A 16,017-nucleotide genomic window follows, 5' to 3' on the forward strand; every position below is an offset into this window, starting at 1 on the left:
TTTCCCCCTCCTTTCATTTCCAGAGTACAAGTGTTGCATCCTCTCTTTTAATGAAGAATTGATTTGCCCCAAGTTTCCTCCCTCATTTGTCAAAGGGTCTTCAAACAGTGAGCTATGACAAACTTGTTTTTTACCTATTGTTAAATTCATTCCTTTCTGATACATAACAATTAAGTTATAAGCAACTATACAAGAGAAATAACACCAAGAAAACTGAAAAAGCTGAATTTGCATCAGAGTTTTGGGAGAGAAAATAATCCAGAACAAAAAAAAAGTTTTACAAAGTACTAATGACGTGCATTTTCCCTGAATGACGTAAATAATGCATTAAGCTACACATTGATGAAAAGACATCATGTCTTGCATGAATTTGCCATTTGAGAAACACTGCTTACATTTTCACTTTAACAACTGAAACTTTCAGAAGTACTCTAGCTTTGTATTAGATGACCTCCTGAGGGTCTTTCCAAACTGAATTACTATATGAACTTGTTTTTATTTTCCCTCATTTACATATTGTTAAATTCCATTCTTCCTGCATTTTTACTTGCCATTCCATTTCCTGATCAACTATTCAGGAACGAATCCTACAAAGTCACAAGACTGCCAGGCTAGGAAAAGTTAAAACTAATTCCACACCACCCAGTAACTACAACGAAAGCCAGCTTTGCCAGACTAACGACATGTTGCTTCAAGAAACGGAAAAATTTCTAAGCAAGCACTTCATTCTGAACACATCTTTTCCTCTAACTTGCATATTAGCCACCTTTCCCCACACAAACTTCTCACCTCTGCACCCCTGCCAAAAGACAAATGCTCTATGTAAATGAACAAGAAAGCTTTCTCACACTAGCAAACTAATTCAGTCCAAATGTGCAACACTATCAGCGGTATCAGCTCTTTCCCTGCAGACTTATAACAAGTATTATATTACTGTCTGTGCAAATTTTCCATTACAGCAACATTTTGGTTTTCCTATGTTCTTTTCAGGTTTGTTGAGCAAATAGAACACAGCAGAATAACACTATAAAACTATTGCCCATAGCTGTAATCCCAGAACAGCTTAAGTTTCAAGACTGTATGACAGTTCTCACAACTTGTTACCTCCTGTATAAGCGCACTATGACAATCCATGCTCTGAAGGGCACCCATTCTAAAAAGATAAATCTGCAAGGGTGAAAGGAAGGATGAGACATGCCAAGAGATGAAGTTCAACACGACACCTGGTCAAATGCAAAGATGGTCTAATCCCAGTGTATTGACCTATCTGCTGCACAACGCAATCTTTCATTTTAAACTTTGACACCATGAGCTGATACCCAGGCTTTAGGCATCAGAACTTCTATCTGTTCTGTATTCTCAAAAATAGCTCAGCAAGCAAGCAAGCCAGTCTGACATTCAACCCAGTTTCAAAGAAGCTAATGAATGAGTATTTTCAAAAACAGTACATTTAAACCTCTGGTGGAACAATCATGTTGCAGATTTACCTTTCTTAAAGAAGTATGGATATTTGGGAAGACACTGGGACGGCTTTTACAGGCAGGTACACTTACACATGTCAGGAGTTATATATTTGCATCTCAGCATAACCTCCCCCACTAGACAGTGTTTCAACAGACTTTCCACCTTACAAACCAGAACAACAGCAAATGACCAAATAGGATGCTTGTAGACAAACCTTGGATTTGAACTTCATGATCTTATACTTTGGTGAAATGCAGTCATTAAATTCCTTGAAAACACTCATTATAGTTACCGGAGTCTCCGTCTCTTTGCCAGTGGATAGGTCAATTTCCTCAAAAACAGAAGTTTTTAAGTTAACAAAAAATGCCAGCAGACATGACCAAGAAGTTGAATTTTGCTTTGCTATTATGAATCACATATTAAGTGAAAACTACAATGCAACCAGCCAAGAACCCCCAAATTTAAAAAATATTATTTGAAACAGAGTGTTTAAAAAGCACTAAGTTTTCTACTAATACTTCAAGACAACTTCATTTTCTAAGCAGCAAATCTAAAGATAACAACTTGACTGCAGTTGTTAGTTAGGGTCAGGGGGAAGCAGCAATGCTCTTCTCTGCATCTCACATGATATCCTGTGTATACACTGGATTTTACCACCTACAGACAACACTGGCTTCAACAGTTCCCACAAACACACTACTAGAACTCATAACCTGCCGTAAGCAGAATGAAAGGTACTTATGTTTGACATGCTTGAAAGATATGCTTACTGTTTCACGTGGCAGTAGATAAACAGTTCTCTCAATATTTTTCACTGTCACACAACAGCTGACATAGGTGTTTGCAGATTCAATCCAAACTTTGCCAAACAAAAATACCACACCTAAGGAAGAAGGGCAGAGCAAAGAATTCAATATGCAATTCTTAAATTTATCATTCTTGATGTTGCTTAAAGCAGCTTAATATGTATTCTTACACTGAAACACAACCATTTCTGGTTTAGGTCCTTGAACAACTGTCGTGGTTTAATCTTTCCAATGTATCAGCACATTCTAAATTTTTAAACACCAGCTTTACAAATAGATACCGGTGTAGTTCTTCATGCCCCTACCTCCATCACTACAGTAACACCTCGATATGTGAAATTCAAAATGACATGACACAGCCAGTCTTAGAATTCTGTTCTGATAGTCCATTTCTACCTACATTAGTTGGATAATTCATGGGGAGAAGAAGGAGACAGAAGTCAGTGAAAGCTGAAGATAATCAGAATGCCTGTGCTGTCAATCACTCCTGAAACATGTTACCTACAATGTTTCATTCTTCAGCTAGACCAGTAAAATTAACTCATTTTTCCTACACTTTAGTACCATGAGATCAAGACACTACTACTAATAAAACCTGTAGAAATATATTCTGAAGACAACAACTAGAAGCTTATCAACTGTGAAAAGTTTTCAACTGACTTTTTAACAAATGAGAACATGGAAAGACGTATGACATCGCAAGAAATCCTGGATGCTAAGACAGCAGTTGTAACAAAGGTAGACATTCAGAAAGCCTATGTAGAGCAGGACTAGCACAACTGACTTCACTGTGGACCACGTCATTATTGTACATGCACATCTCTGAGCCACAGAGAACTTGGCATTAGCACAAAATGCTGCAAACTGCTAATCAAGTGATGTTAAACTTTGAAATAACATAGAACAAAGCCAGCTGACTTTCACATACAGTTTGGGAATTACAAGCAAAATAAGCTTCCAAGTACAACTCAAAAACCTGGCTTCACCTGAGTTCCCTTCAAACTCCAAACAATTTGGAATCTGATTACATGAAAGACACTCTTCCTACAGTACATTACTATTGATGAAATCAGAAACATCAGAGCTGAGACTGTCTCAGAAACAGTGTTTCACATAAAGAAGATTTTGGAACCTATGTTTTTCATTGGTCTGACAATGCACAAACAGGTCCTTGGTTAAGAGTTATAATTTATCGTTGCCATGCAATCTATCAGGTGTAGAGGCACCTTTCTTACTCCATTAGATCAAAGATAAATCAGTGAAGATGCACTAAGACAGATGACAGGGTTAGAGTGACAGGCTAAGAAAAATAATTTCTTGAGTGCATGGAATAGATGTGAACAAGACTACTTTTGTCAAGGACAGAGAATGCTGTGGTTTTGAAGATGATGAGCAAGGATACAAGCTTCAGCTGCACAAAGTATCTTAGAGATTCTAATACAGAGGCGATCTTCAAGGATTTAGACATTTTGAATAAAAGGATCTAGAAAGAGCTCAAATTACAGATCTAAGTGACAGGGAAGATGAAGTTCTTGTCCTCAGCAATCTTTTTTTTTTTTTTTAAAGGGATAAAAAACTCAGATAGGTTTATACCATACAGAAAGATGGAACTATGGGAAAGACCACAAAACAGCAGTTGGTTGCTTGAACAGCTGGCAATATTACAAGCATGGAGAAGTTAACCTGTCAGAGGCATACATATAAGCAGGTGAGGTAGAAATAAGGATACATGAGCCAGTCAAAGATAGGGTAAAAGGCTGCCTGGATTGCAAAGACAAACTTTAATCAACGCTAGCATGGACAAGTAAGTGGTCTTACCCCCAGACATCACAGATTCAGAGTAATTTAGGATGGAAAGAACCTTTGGAGGTCACCTAGTTGAACACCCTCATGCATACCACCCCACCCCATCAAAAGCAGGGCTGACTTCAAAGAGTTCTCAGAGACATTTCATATGTAAAACCAAGAAATGAGATAAGAGATATCAGGCCTTATCCCCTGTTAGCCTGATTATGGAAAGAAGAAACAAAGAAAAAATGGGGGTAAAGCTTATCGAACATAAAGTCTGTGAAAAGAATGATCATGCTACCAATGAACCAAAAGGCAAGCAAAGTCATGAGACAAGGAAAATGTCTTGCAGAGGGGAAAGAAAGGGCAGTTTTTATTTGTTATTTCTTTAAAATGTTAATAGGATTACAATTCTCAAGTTCTCTGCCTAAGATAGTAAAGGGAGTTTTGAAAAGTAAGCCTCCAAAAAAAATCATTAAGTTTGAAAGAGTCTTATGATTATGCTATAGTATTTACTCTTCAGGCAATGCATTTGACATCACAGCAAATGAGGCATAAACAAAGATCATGAACTTGTTAAACAAAAAGCAGTATCAAAATTTTCCCTTCTACATTACTAATTGAAAACAGGTGCAGTCTTTATTATTCAATCCTGAAAAAGTCATAATGAGAAAAGAACACTCCTTGCATGCGAGGAACAGAAATCCTTTCATAATTATGTTCCATTCAGCAACCACTGACTTGGAAGACAAAAAGAAGGAAAAAGAACAATAGTGGGGTCTTTAAAAGTAGCAATTTTATATTAAAGCCATTGATTTCATCAAGATATCTATGATTATTACCACTCCCATCACCAAGCTGTTCAGCCCAGCACAGTCTCATATTTAAGTCTGGCATCCCAACTCACAACAAAAGGTGTAACAAAGAAACATATCTGACTCAATGCTTACAGCATCAACCCAAAAAACCTTCAACAACATATGGAAGAACCTTCTGGTAAACCTACATGAAGCACAAATTAGAAACCCAAGATCCTAAAGCTGCTGATGAAATCAGAGATGGATGGGAAGTGCTTAGAACAGGTGTGAACACGATTCTTTTGTCAGGGCTGAGATCAGAATGCCACAGTTTTGAAGATGATGAGAGCCAGGATTCACACTTCAACTGCACAAAGTATCTTAGGGATGTTAATCCAAAGACAATCTTCAAGATTTACACAGTTTGAATAAAGGGATCTAGATAGACCTTGTATTTTTCAGGCCACCTTCCTCCCTTGATAGACATACCTTTTGTTCCTATAAAATCGTGCAACTGCTTTCTAATAATCCACCAGAATTTTAAGTTACATTTCCAGAAACAGGAAGAAACCATGCTCGATTGTTGCACCACTGAGTAAGAAATTAACAACATCAACTTATTCCTGGAGTGCACTGGGTTTTAAGGCTGCCAGTGGGTCACCAACATTGAGAAGTGATAGTAGCTCCCTTTGTACCTCCCTACTGCTATACTAGGCCAAGAGATGACATTCTTACTTTCCCCAGTCATAGTGCCCTGCACTGAGGACAGAGGTGTGGAAAAACAAGAGATTAACGTACAAGTTATGAAGCACAGAGAGACAGGGTATCTAGGCATAATTTAGGCAAGTCTGAAAATCCCAGTTACATAAAAAGAATCAGAATGGCATTTGCTGTCTTTAACTGAACAGTTACCTGGCTGACTGTACTGATCTTCATAAGCATCCAGCCAATAAAATCTTAAGACTTGATCATCATTTTCCCCATTCACAAGTGGAAGGAGATTGGGGTCCAGCTGAACTTCTGCTACTACTAGATCAGCTTCATCCTCATCAATTCTGTCCCAACATGAGATACCTGGGAGAGAACAACTTCTGCGGGTTTTGCAGAAGAAGAAAGAAACAATAAGTAAACTTATGCCTTTACTATGACCACCCTTTTGCTTTATTTCAGCCCTATAATCTCACATCTTTTGTTGCTCTTTTCACTACCAAGCAACATTCCCAACAGTTGGGTTTCCTCAGATTTCTTCTGAAAAGAAGGATGGAGTGACAAAGAGAGAAACCCACATGCAAGTATGGTTCTCAGTACACAACAGGCAGGCTTCAAAAATCATTCAACTGGTATTTCCGCCTTGGTCATTCAAGCCTTTAAACAACAAATATATCCATCCATCTGTACAAGCTGTTTAGTGGGAACAACAGATTATTTCAACAAAACTACCTGTTCAGTCATTAAATGTTTAAGTCTTTTTGCTCATTCAAGTATTTTACAGTTTAAAATTATGGAAACATATGATTCAAGATTCTTCCAAACAATCGAAAAAAACAGGAAAAAAAAAACTTTTTTCCTATTTCCAAAGATATAGCTGTTCACCATGTGAAATTACTTTTAGCAACAATATTTTTAACTACAACTAATGTTACAAAATACCTTCACAGTTGCTTAGAATAAATATCATTAGCAATTCCTCACTTTTGCTTATTGGCATTGAAGATCATTGTTCAACACCCACATTGAGTCACCTCAATATACTGAAATGTGTTTTGTTGTCATGTGCCAAATCCCAAAGACATCAAGTATTTTTCAGTTAATTAGCTATCAGCATGTTCAACATTACCATTTTTAACGTCACTACAAAAAAACCCATCACATAGCATTATCATCATTCTGTCTGTATCGTAATTATCCCATTGGCAAAGAAAAATATGAAGATAAATCTAAGGCTTATTGGTAGAAGAAAAAAAAAAAAAGAGATTCTTACAAGACAGATGTCTCTTTCTTCTCTGATTCCAGCTGCTCCGTCTCTTTCTTTTCAATTTCCTCATCCCCCTTGAAGCTTTCAGCTGTCTCAGGTATAGTTTCCACATGCTCTGCTTCCATAGGTTCATCAAAGTCCTCCTCATCAAAATCCATCATTCCCTGATCATCATCTGGAAGTGTTGCACATAGCACTAAAGGCTTGAGTCATTAACATGACACACTGTATACTACAGCAGTATACACAGATAGCATACTACATGCATGAACGTAATATACAGTATTAATATACAAACAAAATATCACATTTAAGCTATCTAAGCATCTAATTAGCATAACTAAGAAATGTTTTAACACTAATATGCCATATTTAAAGAGTTTCCAGAACTGGGTTTTGATTTCTTTTTGATACCTTCAATAGCTTTCTCTTCTATTGTCTTCACTATTCCCCCATTTTCTGTAGCTTTTTGCACATACTTGGTATCCTCTTTTTCAGAGACTATGACAGATTTTGCTGTGTAATTGGGATGTTTAGGATGAAATGAAGCTGGAGGAAAAGCTTCCTTGCTGAGATGAACAGGAGCTTTCTTCGATATAGGGGTGATTACCTGAAAGACATTTTAGCCATGAGTTTATAAAAAATCTCTTACAAGCAAAAAAGGAAAAAAAAAATAAAATCTAGCACTTGCTATTTGCAGAACTAGTAATGTGGGATAGAGGAAAAGCTCCACATATTTTGCATGATAGCTACACCTCCCTGAAAGTAAACTTTAAATTCTTATGTGTTTCTACTATAATTTTAAAAAGCAGTTTACAACAGGCCATGGTTGACATTTAATTAAGTTTGTGGTTACTTTCACTATTTTCCCCACATAGCACTACTCCATTCCTAAATTAAAACCTGTGTCACCTGCATATGTGATAATATATGTCAGGCAGGGACAGAGCCTGGAACAATCACGGAAGGCCAATCTGGCAGTTTACACCTGTTCGTATCAGCAATGAGTTCAGGACATCTAGAAGACACCATGGATCTAGCAAACAGAGTGCTTCTCCACTGGATTTCTTCATGCTACAGACATGGCAGGGAGAGTGAAGAAAACAAAGAAAACGCATTTCAGCATGCTCTGCAAGCCTAAAATCTGAGGCAATAAGCACACAGTTTGTTTTTCAGACAAGATACCACTATGGCAGCAGCTACAGAACCTCTTTTTATGGAAGATGCATATGAAGTACTCTCCACCATGACCAACGACAGGTCTCTCCATCTACTGGCCCTTGACCTGCGGCAAGGTCCAAAACCTCTACCTTTGGGGAAAGCTGTTATCTACCGACATGGAATTTACAGTTGCCCACAATCGTTTCTAGGGTTCTAATCTCAGTACAGCTACTTCTACTGTGGCAAAATCCAAACTCAGCCCTTCACTCACCTTAAACAGAAGGCAAACATTACTTAATCTACCTTCACCAACAATTTTTTGCCAGCTCAGCCAAATGCATTTATTCATACTTATATTCCTGCTCATCTCCTGAAGTAGAAAGCATCATTGCCATCTTGCTTTTCATGCCCCTTTGTTTTCTAAGGCTGGACTCTTCAACCTCTTCATCTGTTTCATTGTCTAAAGTCTCCAATTCCTCCTCCTAGGATCACAGAAGCTATCATCTGAACAGCCTGTCTGGGAATTAATTCCCTTCTCAATGTTTCCTACTAAAAGCGACCACTGTTTTGCACTGTAAAGACAAAGATCCTCTCTTACTGTATCTCCCCCTTTTTTTCTTTTTCAATTACTTCTAGGCTCCAACACAACTGCTGAAATGAGTGCCACTCGCAATTATTATCTGCATAAGAGCTGATGTCACTATTACACAAGGTTTCACAAATCGGATTTATCTACTTTACTCCATTTGCCCTCTACAGACTCTTACCAAATATCTGATTGTATTTCCAGCTATAACATCCTTCTCATTTACCAGAACTCTTAACAAAATGCTAGCCTTCCACCCTTGGCAGCCCGTCCCTCCTTTCACTCCAAAATCTTGCATTAGGGTCAACTTCTATCCATAGCTTCAATTTTCCATTTGCTTTTCATTTCTGTAGAAGATGAGTTTCTTATCCTTTTCCACACCCACAGAGTTTCTTATCCTTTTCCACACCCACAAACAGAGTCTCTTATGCTTATTTCACTTGCCATCATCCTTTCCTTGCCACAAGGGCCTTTTCTACTCTTAGGAAAAAAAGAGACAAAGCAGAAACTCACCTTCATGTGATACACCGGACATCATAAAGACAGTTTCACCTGTCAAATGTAACAGCTATATACTACTACTATACTATAGAGATGGAGTTGTATTCTGTTTAAGGGGAAGGGGAAGACAAAAAAATGCATGAAGTTACACAGTAATGTTGCTAAGGAAGCTAATGAGAAAGGTAATCTAGAGGCAGAAATAAAAGACAACAGCATTCAAATCAACCAAAATACAGATTAATACTTATTAATGAGAAGTTTTTTGATTTTTTTCCATTACCTTAGGAGTTTGGGACTGCACAGAGAAAGGGTTCAGTGGTACTCCAGCAGATCTTTTCCTTTTCAGCATTAGAATTGGTGGTGGGCTTATCTGAACAGTCTGAATATTAAAAGAAAAGAGAAAGTGACAAAATGAAGGTGCTGTTCAGTGTTTTCTTTTGCCTTGGTTAGTAACATTTTCCACCAAAGACAAAGAAAGCCACCAGTATTTCTCATTTGCCAAGAAAACACACCTCCCGATATACAGCTCAGCCATGTAAAAAGAAAAAGTTATCTGAGCAATCAGCCCATGAAGACCGATGCTAGATTTTTTTGGTAAACAGTTTGAGAGAAAAACTGTCATGAAAAAGTGAAACACTTTTCAAACAGCAGGCATTTCAATAGCTAACTGTGCCTTTAATGCAAAAATATCAGAATAACTGGTGGGATGTTCCTCATGTCTGCTGAAACAGTAGTATTGAGCACACATGCCTTAAGAAAGGCAGAAGTACTCTTTCAGCACTGTCACACTAGAGGAAAACCCATTTTAATTTATTTACATGCACATATATTTTATACTCATCAACAGCTAGTAACAAAAAAAAAAATATAGAGAACAAACAACAAAGCCAAAAAAACAATAGCTAACTACTAGTTAAGTACATAGAAGCCATAGTGTAATTATTAGCATTATCTCCCCTAAACAATGCTCCACAAAATTTGACAGCATTAAAATGCATTTGCTTAATGATTTGAGAGTTTTTGATAGCCTAAGGTATTATAACTCTCAATCAGATACCACTGGGAGAAGTAAAATAATAAGCGTACAAAACCAAGAGAACAACTTTACATTGGAACATCTATATCCCCCTAACTGCTCTGTAAAAACACATTATGCTTATTACGATACAACATATTTCAATTCAGTATCTCACCACTACAGCAGTTTCACGGTTTATATGTAAGCAATCCTTTCCATTTTACAGAATCCTGCTAAAGGGCATTAACTCATTGAAAAGTCATTAATGACAAGGAACAGCCTCACTTGAGACAGTCCAAGCCTGCTACAGCAGCCATCCTGCACTCCTAACTCAGAGAAGTGTTAATCTGGTTCTCTGTAGCAAACTGTGGAAAGCAGGAGGAGGCAGACTGAGGTTCAGGCTACATCATCTGCTGAAAACAGTCCTCCTTCAGGTCCCCTCATGAACCCAAACACGCCAGATGGAAATATGCTACAGTATACTGGCTGGAGCATGGCGAAACACATACATGGTATATGTGATTCAGATGCAGGTTAAGTCCTGTTTCACTCCAAGGTGGCTAAAACGTAGAAGGGTGCATTAGCACAGGCTCTACATCACATTAATATATAACCACGTCTAATCAGGACATAGTAGTTTTGGCTTATCAAAACAATACAGTCACGCAACTTCTGCATGGTGGAGATGACAGGTAGGCTGCATACATACATGGAATATACCAAGCAGATGTGCTATGGAAGAAATCAATCTTACATGGTCTAGTTTTAGGAAGAACTTTATTTTCTTGAGATGTTCCATGGCAAAAAAAAAAAAGAATGCATTAAGGTGTTTCAAACAGATTTTATTAACTTACTTACTTCAGCATTAAGATCTTGAAGAATATCCCCCAGTAAATCATCCTTTGACAGGTCCACAGTTTTCTGCAAAATAACAGATTAGCCAAACAGTTCTTAGTTATATGTGCAAACCCAATCAGGAGACCAGCAGAAAATGACTAAAGGGTTTCCACAAAACACACATGTTTTCAGGAATGTTCCATATCTAAGAGATTGTAACAGGAGTTTATGTCTTGCTAGACATGAGAAACTGAAATGAGCCCTTGCTTTATTCCACTCCCACTAAACCACTGCAAACAAGTTAGAAATCTTTAAATTCAAAAACATAAAAACTTACATCTGTGTTTTTCTTCCCAGCACTGGCTATAAACATAGACTTAATTGTGTTTGGCTTTGACACCACAGATTTTTTCACGTTCTTTTTATCAACCGTAGATGTTTTTCCACCTTTTCCTACAGAAAAATATAAAAATGTGAATTCTGCATCAGCAAAGCTCAGCGTTTAAGGGTCCAGGAATAGATAGCTGAGGTAGTATATTTTTTCCACCTTCACACTGCTGGCTGAGATGAGGCTTAATCATCTTTCATTTGTCATCAGCTTTGTAATGGCTGTCATGCACACACAAAAAAGCGCAAAACCCTATCAGCACCCTATCTTTCCTAGTCACATCAGAGATGATCTTTGCATATCCAAGTTCATACTCCAGAAAAAGGACCAAGATACTTCACATGGAAACATCTCCTGAAAAAAACGCAAGCGTCCAGGAGTTTAGCACTAGGTTTGGATTCTCAACCCCAGACTCAATTTCTCAGTTTGCCAGCAAGTCCATAAAAGTTGGCAAAATCATTTGATCCCAGATGCTTAAAAGCATGCAGGTATTTTACTGGAAAAAGAGACCAAGCATCCTTTAGACACTGGCTTTGGAAACCAAGATCATTCCTAGATGCATTTGTTCTAGAAGTGAATATATATCCTGCAGAAGACCATAAGCAAAATTGCCCCAGTAGTGCTGAAATAGTTAGCAGTGATTTTACCTCAATTTGTGGACCTCTACCTTCCGTATCACAGGGGCTAAACAAAATCCACAGTCACAGGCATAGAACTATAGTGCTTCAAGTAACATGTTATTTGGCCACATTCACCACATACTGATGCCAAGAAGCTGCCCGTTTTAGGTACCTTTTAAAAGCCACTGGAAGCCATTCTACAGCGGTCATGTTCAACCTACCTTTCTTATTGGAACCAAGAGCATCATCATCCAGATCTTCATCAAAGATTTCCCTTCCATCTTCTACATAACCTATCCCATCTGTAGAAAAACAAATTGTTAAAGATTTAAATTTTAAATTCTGTCTACTGATATTTCTAAATATATTCATAATCAAAAGTTTTACATATTTAAACTTTTCTCCTTTAATATAGAGTAAAAGTTATAAATGCAGAAGTATTAAAAACTACAGCACTCCCAGCTGTACCTTCTATTAGAATAAATACACTTATTATGTGTTTAATTAGAAATTATCAATTACAGTACTTCCTGTTAAAGTTACGTCACTGATAACTGGAAATAAAATTTCAAAAACTTCTTAATGGAAAAATATTTTCATTACCATCCCAATACACTACTATGAGAACAATGCAAAAGATTCATTTCCATATAAAAGCTTATCTTCTTCTTGCCTCCTAAAACAATTTGTAAGAACATACTAACTATAACATTACGAAGCCTAATTGAGTCATAACGCTATAATCAAAATAATTCTCCAAATGTATCTTAACTTACCATCATCAACAATCCAGTCATCATCCTGACGTTCTCTGACCATCTTGGAGTATTCTTCCTCATCTATTTCATCATAAACACCTGTGAACTCCTCAACCTACAGTTAAAGTATACTAAGGATTAATAATTCCCATCCCATTACTTATTAATATAGGTCATCAGTAAGAACATAAAAGTTCCCAAGAAATGCATGGTTCCCTACACTGTTACATTGTTCACAACTAGTAAGCACACATTCAGTTTAAGCTTCTTTTTTGGCAGTGATGAATTTTTAAAATTATCACAGTATGCTGAAACTCAAAATCTACTGAAGCACTGGTAGAGATTTCATTTGAGACTGACTTGCTTTATTGCTTGTTTCACATTACAAAAAAAACCCACCAAAACCCAAAAAAATCCTAGCAATGGAGACTTCTGACCTTTGGCTCTATTTCAAACACCAAGATAACCTCAATGAAAAGGAAGGTGATTTGATGTACCCAAGCGTAATGCTGAAAATGCTCTTTCGTGCCTCAGAGTAAACTTGCACGTTTATGATCTACGCATGCCAGGCTTCTTTAGATTTATCCACCTCAACGTGCAAGTCACTTCCTATTGGCATTACAATTAATTGGACAGTATCAATGTTACACTGCCAGATTTCAGTTCTATCAGTTAAATACTTTCTTTGTGGAAACATAGCATATCAATATTAATGGATTTTCAGTCATGTAAAGCTTTGAAATTCATTTAACATTTAAAATCATTCCAAGTTAAAAAAAAAAAAAAAGTACTTCCTATCGTAACATTAATTACACAATTAAATTTTAAAATTTATTCCTGTGGGATAGTTACCAAGCAGTAACAAGCATGTTTGACTTGCAGTTAATAAAACAGGTTTGGTTTTGAAAACAGAAAGCAGCAAATAAATGACACCAGAAAGCAGCAAAACAGTTACATTCTGAAAAACATATACCATTAAAGAAAAAAAAGCTGATCTGAAAGGCAGATTTTGTTTCCTGTAACTTTTAGATATGTATTAAAGGGTAGTTAAGCATCTCAGCTCCCATTCACTTTCTAATAAAAGAAAAGAGGAGGTATTTTCACCTCATATTTTATTTTTTCACCAGCTTTGGCTTTTTTCAGACGTTCCAGTGCTTCTTGCTGGCCTCTTCTAGACTTCTTCTCACGTCTAGAACGTGATGCTGCAAAACTTCCAGACTCATGCATAGCTGCAATTAATTAAATACAAGAGAAATAAGTTTAGTAATGAGCTGATGTTACCTTTGGTACTTAGTGTTCAGTGATGTATTAATAGATGGTTGCAGTTTTGCTTAAAATGAACATAGAGACCTACTTGGTTAAAGGCACACAGAAGGCTCCTGATGAGCCAATTCTGGAATTATACCGGAGGCATGGTCTCAGACAGACACAGAGATCAAACAGAGTTCGTGCCAGTTCATATTCAGCAATACGCTATCACCTAGATTTCCAAAGCATCTCTCAAATCTCATCAACCCTTATCTGAAAAGGATCCCCCCACTCTTTCTTTGGGAATTGCCAGCTCCTTTTATTTTGCATGTCTCCATGACAACTCAGGAACAGACAGACTTAGAAAAGGCCTATACTGCTACAAAGCAGTAATTTTTTTTAGGTGGTTTCACAACGCTTAAGAGCGCAGCTAGGTTGAGACGAACGAGTAATCTGTTGGCGGCAGAAGACTGCTGCCCCCCTTTCCTCTTACACTTTCTTCCCTTCACAGTGCTCTCCTCAGCAAGGTGCTCTCCATTTCTCTTGACCCTCCTCTCTCCCTCTTGATTTTGATGGGGGGACATACATTTATCTGACCACAGAGAATGAGTGGTCACAATCCAACATATGAAAGCGGACAACTAGCCCAGGAACAAGCCTGTAGGTTTTGTGTGAGGAGCTGAACCCCCCCGCTGCAGGCAGAGGAGACCCAGGGCTGGCGCAAGCAGCCAGGGCTGGCACAAGCAGCCAGGCCAGGCCAGGCCAGGCCAGGCAGCCAGAGGAGCAGGCCAGTCCCTGATGACAGCAGGAGGCCAAACGGTTAATGGAGCTGCACTTAGGCAGTGTGGCCGAGACAAGTAAGTAAGGATTTGTATCGCTAAGGGGCACTTACGCTGCCTGGTACCAGCTGCGGAAGAAATGCAAAGTCGCAAACACTTTGGGTGTATTTCTACCGAGATTTTTCTGTCAATTCTTTGCGCTTACCGTAAGCAAGCGCCTCAAGCAACGTCCTCCTGAGGAAAACGTTAATTTTCAACCCCACTTGAGACCACCCACTGCCCAGCAGCGAAATGCCGGCGCGTCCCCAGCCTGGCAGCCCGTGGGGGGCTTGGGGAGGAGGTAACCCACCGGCCTTCCCGCCCGGGATAACCCGGCCCCACCGCTGTGAGGAAACCGACCCTCTCAGAGCTGCAGCCCGCCCGCCCGCCGCGCACGCGCGCTCTCCTCCTCCCCACCCCTCAGCGCCGCTGCCCCGTTGCTTCCCCCCCCACACTCCCCAGCCCCGGGCCTAAACCCGAGAACGATGGCAGCCACCTCGCCGCCGCGGAGAAGGAGGCTGCCACCCCGGGCTCGCCCCGTTCGCCTCCCAGCGAGCTCACCCCCCCCCCGCCCCGTCCCGGCAGGTCTCTCACCGTCCCGGCTCCGAACGCCGCTCTCGGCCATGGCGCCCGCCACCCCCCTCCGCTGGCGCCAAGGCTCCCGAAAGTGGCGCGAGACGGGAGCCCCGCGAGCCGCCGCCGGGGCGGCAGCCAATCAGCGGCCCAGGAGGCGGCTTCGGGTCCGCCTCACCCCCCCGCCCTCGCGCGCGGGGCGGAGCGGGGCTGAGGGGGCCGAGGGGGCCGCCGCCCGCCTCTCTCCTCACAGACGAACGCGGGGCTGAGGGAGCTGCAGTCCGTCTCCCTCCTCACGGCCGAACGCGGGAGGGAGGCCCCCGGCGAGGCGGAGCCGCTTCTTTGGGCGAGGTCCGGGTCTCCGGCTGAGGCCTGGGCTGGCGCTGGAGGCTTCAGCCGCCGGTTTGCAGTCGCTGGTTCGTCCCGAGACGGGTGTGAGGGGCAGCAGCGAACGGATCGGGGCCGTCCCGCCAGTTGCGCCTGAGGGGAGTCCGGCGGGGCTCCCGCTGCTGCGAGGATGTAGGGGCCCTAGTGGTACGGTGCCTTAATTGGGGCAGAATAACGTAAATGCACGCACCCGAATTGGGAGAGGGTGGTGGTTGACGTCGGTCGCCTACAAGCTGCAGCGTGAGGGTCAAGGACAGCCTGCAACAACGTTGTCAGCAGTGGATCGGTCCCT

The 16,017-nt window shown here is 40.1% G+C and overlaps 1 protein-coding gene across 2 annotated transcripts in view; it reads right to left on the bottom strand.

Moving 5' to 3' along the window:
* Positions 1-15,433, bottom strand: part of POLA1 (DNA polymerase alpha 1, catalytic subunit) — a 200,871-nt gene extending 185,438 nt beyond the window's left edge. The window contains exons 1-12 of one of the 2 annotated variants that reach the window (XM_049835189.1): positions 15,360-15,433; positions 13,804-13,928; positions 12,718-12,814; positions 12,163-12,243; positions 11,271-11,386; positions 10,955-11,017; positions 9,359-9,457; positions 7,245-7,440; positions 6,837-7,005; positions 5,768-5,946; positions 2,235-2,347; positions 1,679-1,795 (exon numbers count right to left, since the gene is read on the bottom strand). In XM_049835189.1, coding sequence (XP_049691146.1) covers positions 1,679-1,795; positions 2,235-2,347; positions 5,768-5,946; positions 6,837-7,005; positions 7,245-7,440; positions 9,359-9,457; positions 10,955-11,017; positions 11,271-11,386; positions 12,163-12,243; positions 12,718-12,814; positions 13,804-13,928; positions 15,360-15,390 — 1,386 coding nt within the window. In that variant the 5' untranslated portion in view covers positions 15,391-15,433. Of the gene's footprint in view, positions 1-1,678; positions 1,796-2,234; positions 2,348-5,767; positions 5,947-6,836; positions 7,006-7,244; positions 7,441-7,742; positions 7,810-9,358; positions 9,458-10,954; positions 11,018-11,270; positions 11,387-12,162; positions 12,244-12,717; positions 12,815-13,803; positions 13,929-15,359 lie in introns of those variants that run through there. The other variant, XM_049835190.1, reaches the window with a different exon arrangement.
* Between the last annotated feature and the right edge of the window lie 584 nt (positions 15,434-16,017).

Source organism: Accipiter gentilis, chromosome 32 (assembly GCF_929443795.1).
Source record: "Accipiter gentilis chromosome 32, bAccGen1.1, whole genome shotgun sequence".
NCBI lineage: Eukaryota > Metazoa > Chordata > Aves > Accipitriformes > Accipitridae > Astur > Astur gentilis.